The 6,135-nt window shown below is 51.4% G+C and overlaps 1 protein-coding gene across 1 annotated transcript; it reads left to right on the top strand.

Annotated features, from left to right (window-relative positions):
- Positions 1–4,211: 4,211 nt before the first annotated feature.
- Positions 4,212–5,749, top strand: LOC109168965. The gene is made up of 2 exons (XM_019317844.1): positions 4,212–4,481; positions 4,571–5,749. Exons 1-2 carry the CDS (start codon positions 4,212–4,214, stop codon positions 5,747–5,749), a joined length of 1,449 nt encoding a protein of 482 aa, XP_019173389.1.
- Positions 5,750–6,135: the final 386 nt, after the last annotated feature.

Below are 6,135 nucleotides of genomic sequence, written 5' to 3'. Positions count from 1 at the left end.
CAAGGACCACGTTACTTAGGAGTAGGATCAAAGTCATCAAAGTTGCAACTTAGGAAATAAGGTTTCCACCTTGCACAGAATCGTTAGAAGCGGGGAATATAAGAACGAGTGATTTGAAGCAGGAGTTATGTGATTTGAAGCGGGGAATCGCCACCAGCATACAGCGGAAGAAGCAAATTGCTGACCTATGTGATTTGAAGCAGGAGAGCTCGGAATCACTAGCCGAGTACCTCAGCAAATTGAAGAAAGCGGCCATGGGGGTCGCCAACTTTGATGGGAAGTCGACCATGGTGATTTTCCGAAACAACTTGAGGTCAGGCGCATTCCACCCGGACCTCATCAGGTACCCCCCAGGACCTATACCGATGATAGGCCTAGAATATGTGCGTATTATATATATTATTCCATTGTGATTTTAGGTTCATTATTATTAAATTGGATTAATTTTGAGTTAAATCTTATTAATTGTGCACTCTTTGACAGGTATGGACTTAATTGAGGGGAATCATGAGTTTTGGGGTCAAATTGCAAGAAAGCTTATTTGATGATATAAAGATGTGTTCAATTGAAAGAAGATTACAAATTTTAGGGGTGAATATGTGAATCTTAAAAAGCTTTTGGTTAATTCTGGAGGGTTGAAAATTTACAAAAGAAAAGGGAAATTATTTGGTTTTATTGGCGCAGCAGAGAAAGGAAAAGAAAGGGGATTATATATATTAAGTTAGGGGTTGCTTTTGTTTTAAGAAGGAGAGAGACGGCAGAATATTGGAGACGGAAGCAAACAGAAAAAAGAACGAGGAGGAAGATCACGAAAGTTTGGGAGCGGCGGCGACTTCAGGGACTCCATCGCAAGGAATTTTCAAGCTTCAATCGCAGCTATCGTCTCCTAGACTTGAATTATTTTTCTTCCTTACTTTATTTCTTGTTTAAATTTCCAAAATAATGTTTCTTAAACTTTACATACATTTAATTATGATTATTGACTAGAAATTTAATTAGAGATTTGGATTAGCCTAGATTAGATTAATTGACTACTTTTTCATGTGTTGATTCTTTCAATTTCAATTTAATAATTGAACTTGATTATATTTATTTTATTTATTTTAATTGTGAATTGTGTGACTGGCCACTGCATAATTCTAATATTAGGGCTCATAAGAAGAACTGACAGGTGAATTATGAACCTAGAACTCGTAAGATAAACACAATTGACCTGGACTAGACATAGCTTTAGGTATTTGTGGTGAGATTTGATTGTTGCTTAATGGGTTCAATTAATGTTGGTGAGATATCAACGGATGATCACAGTTAATTGGATACAACCTAGTAGCTCGATGGAGTATTAGGATATAATTGGAGCAATCATCACTATAATTACAAGAATTAATATTTAGGAGAGTTAGTTAATTATCTAATAGGTGAACCCCAAATCCCTAGTCTTTTCTCAATTGAAAGTTTCCCTCTTCTTTAAATTCATAAATATTTTGTTTAATTACATTAATCCTATTTATATGCATCTTTCTTTATTAACAAATTGATTATTTAAGTTAACAGTCAATAGTGTTCTTCGTGAGATCGACCCTGAAATACTCCAGGAATTTATACTGTGATTGACTCTGTGCGCTTGCAGATTATAGCAATCAACCGACCTGATGGATAAGGCAGCAAGGTACGCTGACGCCGAGAAGAGGAAGAAGGAGCAAGAGGAAGGAAGAGGTCGAAAAAACAAGGCACCCCAGGAGGAGCGCAAGGCGCCACGGCCACACCGATGTGAGTACGCTGAGGGGCCCAGGTTGAACCCCACACGCTATCTCACCCCGCTGACACAGCCTGTGGGTATCATCTTGGCGTATGCGGAGGACCAGGGAATCGTGGTATTCCCAAAGGAGGAGTGCATGAAGATATCGGCAAGGGGGGACCCCAACAAGTATTGCAGGTTCCACCGACAGAAGGGGCACGACACAGACGAATGCATCCTCCTAAAGAGACAAATCGAGGAGCTCATACAAATGGGTTACCTCGGCCAGTTCATTAAGAAGCCCGGCCAGGCGCAAGGACAAGCACAGGGCCAGAAGCAGGGCAATGTATGGAGGAAGGGGGTGGCCAGACGCCATCCACCTCGGCTCCCTGTAAGAGGGACCACCACGACCACAGCTCCGAGGAGGAGGAGAAGACAACGGAGGACTCCCAGCCCCCGAAGAAACGGGTCAGCTACATCATCTTTGGGGGGCCCGAGGGAGGGGACTCGCCAGCCGAGCGGAAGAAGTGGGCGAGGAGCTTGTACGTAGGGGAGGTCACACGTACCCCCCATGAGAAGAAACCAAAGAGGGAGCCCATCACGTTCACCGACGCCGACCTGCCAACAACATGGTGGTGCACCGGGTGCTCGTAGACACGGGTAGCTCGGTGAACCTCATGTACTACGACACGTTCACCCAGTTGGGACTTTCAATAGGGTAGCTGGAGCAAGTACGGACCACCCTGTCTGGGTTCACAGGGGACTCAATTGAGACGGAGGGGTCGATCAATTTGGAGGTGGAGATAGGCACCCCACCTCACACCAGGAGGTGGGAGGTCGAGTTCGTAGTCGTCAAAATCAGCTGCGCCCACAACATTATACTCGGCCGACCCGCCCTAGAAGACCTCAGGTGCGTGATTTCCATGGAGCACCTGTGCCTCAAGTTCCCGACACCAGCCGGGGTCGGGGTCGCCCGGGGGACCAAAAGGTGAGCCGCAGCTGCTACTTAAAGGTGTGCCGCCAAATTGGTCAGAAGGACCTCCAGGTCCACACCATAGCCGAGACGGCATTTCGAGAGGAAGCAGGTCGACCTCGAGCCGAGCCCGTGGTCAAGACAGAGGAGGTCATCCTCGACCTCAGCCGACCCGACTGGGTCGTGAAGGTAGGGGTCGGCCTCCCGGCCAAGCTTCGAGCACGAATAATTAACACCATCAGGAGCTACAAGGAGGTCTTCGCATGGACCCCGAGGATATTCCGGGCCTCAGCCGAGACGTGATCACGCACAAGTTGGCTGTCGACCCCGCGGTCAAGCCAGTCCAGCAGCGCAAAAGGTACCTCTCCGCCGATAGGAGGGAGTTCGTCAAAAAGGAGGTCGACACCCTGCTGGAGATCGGTCATGTTAGGGAGGTCATATACCCCACCTGGCTAGCCAACGTGGTCCTCGTCTCAAAGCCACCCACCTAGAGGATGTGCGTGGACTACACCGACCTCAACAAGGCCTGCCCCATGGACCCCTTTCCTCTCCCCAACATTGACCAGCTGGTGGACGAGACCGTAGGTTGTGCCCTCATGAGCTTCCTAGATGCGTTCAGGGGGTACCAACAGATTTTCATGGAGGAAGCCGACGAGGAGAAGACAACCTTCACCACACCAGAGGGGGTCTATTGCTACAAGGTCATGGCCTTCGGGCTGAGAAATTCAGGTGCCACCTACACCCGAATGGTGGCCAAGGTGTTCAAGCAGGTCCTCGGTCGCAACCTGCAGGCCTACGTCGACGACATGATCGTTAAGAGCATCGACGCCAACCTCCACACGGATGACCTTACCGAGGTGTTTTCGATGATGCAGCGTTTCAGTTTACGTTTGAACCCCAAAAAGTGCACCTTCAGGGTGCATGAGGGGAAATTTTTGGGGTACATGGTTTCGAAGAGGGGCATTGAGCCCAACCCCGATAAGGTCAAGGCCATCCTGGACATGGAACCTCCGAGGTCCCTCCGGGAGGTCCAGCGCCTCAACGGACGGTTGGCAGCCCTGGGTCGTTTCCTTTCGAGGTCGGCCGAGAAATCTTTGCCGTTTTTTGGAGTCCTCAAAAAGACCAAGGGCTTCGAGTGGTCCGAAGAGTGCCAGAAGGCGTTCGAAGACCTCAAGACGTACCTGATGTCGCTCCCCCCTAGCCAAACCCGTTAAGGGGGAGGTCCTATATTTGTACCTGGGCATCTCGCAGGCCGCGGTCAGCTCTGTGCTGGTCCGGGACGACGAGGCGGTCCAACGGCCCGTCTACTATACAAGTTGTGCTCTGCGAGGGGCGGAGATCAAGTACACACCCGTGGAGAAGGCCATCTTCACGGTAGATGTGACGGCAAAGAAGCTGAACCACTACTTCCAGGCCCACCACGTACAGGTCCTCACCAACCAGCCACTAGACGCAGTACTGAGGGCCTCGGGGTCGGCCAGTAGGTTGGTCAGGTGGGCCATGCGGCTGAGCCAGTTCGACATCCAGTTCAAGCCCAGACCCGCCATCAAAGGGCAGGCAGTGGCTGATTTTATAGTCGAGTGTACTGCCCGGGAGGCCACGGAGCGGGTCCGGGACGAAGACGAGGAGCGGTGGACCCTCTCAACGGACGGGTCCTCCAGCACCAAAAGCTGCGGGGGTGGAGCCGTCCTCATAACACCGGAGGGGTTTCGGGCCTACTACGCCCTCCGCTTCGCGTTCAAATTATCCAACAACGAAGCAGAGTATGAGGCACTCCTGGGGGGGGGCTCCACCTCTCATTAAATATGAGGGTGGAGAAGCTCAAAATCCGATGTGACTCTAGACTCGTGGTGGGATAGGTCACAGGTGAATTTGAAGCAAGTGATGAAAGAATGAGGAGGTACCGGGACGTGGTGCTCCAACTCTTGGGGCAGCTGATCAATTACGATGTCCTACAGGTGCCCCGAGACCAGAACACAGATGCTGACATGTTATCCAAGCTTGCCCAAGGGGCCCCGGAGCATATTTCAAAAATTGCCCGAATTGAAGATTTCAAGAGGTCGAGCCTGGACGCCTACCCGGTCCTACCTGTGCAAATCCGACCTCCCTGCTGGTTGGACCACCTCAAGGAATACAAGAAGACAGGTACACTACCTCCCGACGAGGTCGACGCCAAGTTGGTAAAACGGCGAGCCCCCACGTACGTGGTCATGGGGGACACACTTTACAAGAGGTCCTATAACGGCGCCTTACTACGCTGCCTATACCCGGACGAAGCCAGGTCAATCATGGAGGAAATCCACGAAGGGACCTGTTCAGCCCACCAGGGGGCCTTCGCCATGTCCCGGAGGGCCATCTTACAGGGGTACTTCTGGCCCAAAATGGCCAAGGAATGCGCCGACTACGCCCGGAGTTGCGAGACCTGCCAGCACTTCCAAGTCGCCCCCCGCCAGCCAGCCACGAGCTACACCCCCATCAGCTCGGTCATCCCCTTCTCCAGGTGGGGAGTGGACCTAGTGAGAGCTCTACCCACGGGGTCAGGAAAAAGGAAGTACTTCATAGTTGCAGTGGACTACTTCACCAAGTGGGTAGAGGCGGAACGGCTGGCAACCATAACAAGTGCCCATTGCAAGCACTTCGTGTACAAAAACATTTTGTGCCGTTTTGGGGTCCCGATGCAACTCATCACCGACAACGGACGCCAATTCGAGGGGCAAGAGTTCGAGGGGTTCTTTGCAGAATGGCACATTACTCACAGCCGGGTGGCCGTGTGCTACCCTCAGGCAAATGGGCCGGTGGAAAATGCCAACTGCACCATAGTGGGCGGCCAAAAAAAGAAACTGGAATCCGCGGGGGGGGGCGTGGGTGGAGGAGCTCGACGCCATTCTTTGGGCCTATCGCACCACCCCCCTGAGGGCTACTGGGGAGACACCTTTTTCCTTAGCCTATGGTTTCGAAGCCCGAGCTCCAGCGGAGGTAGTCATACCTTCCCAGCGGGAGGAGGACTACGACCCCGACACGAACGAGGAGTACCATAGAATTGACCTCCACCTGATTGATGACAGGCGCGAAGCAGCTGCGATCCGAGCCGAAAACTACCAGAGGCAAACCAAAGCATACCATGATAAGCGGGTCCGATCCCGCTATTTTCAAGTGGATGATTATGTGCTCAGGAGGAGGGAGGCGAGCTAGCCCCAAGCCGAAGGAAAGTTTGCCGCTAATTGGGAGAGCCCGTACATTATAGCAGCTGTGGTCCGCCCGGACAGTTACAAGCTCAAAACTCCCAAAGGAAAGATGATAGCCAGGGTCTGGAACTCAGAACACCTGCTGAAATTCTACCAGTAGACCTAACACGTGAAAGGTGGACCTCGGCATTGCTATCCTAGGAGGAGGATCATTTCCCTCCCCCAAATAATGTATTAGT

Source organism: Ipomoea nil, unplaced genomic scaffold (assembly GCF_001879475.1).
Source record: "Ipomoea nil cultivar Tokyo-kokei standard unplaced genomic scaffold, Asagao_1.1 scaffold3238, whole genome shotgun sequence".
NCBI classification, from domain to species: domain Eukaryota; kingdom Viridiplantae; phylum Streptophyta; class Magnoliopsida; order Solanales; family Convolvulaceae; genus Ipomoea; species Ipomoea nil.
The sequence above is the reverse complement of the archived record's forward strand: the minus strand, read 5'-3'. Positions and strand labels throughout refer to the sequence as shown.

Excerpts from the sequence above, each read along its gene's own strand:
- LOC109168965 (XM_019317844.1), top strand. The coding sequence starts at position 4,212 with ATGCGGCTGAGCCAGTTCGACATCCAGTTCAAGCCCAGACCCGCCATC. Across the intron at positions 4,482-4,570 it reads ACAACGAAGCAGAGTATGAG|GTCACAGGTGAATTTGAAGC; the intron begins GCACTCCTGGGG and ends GTGGTGGGATAG.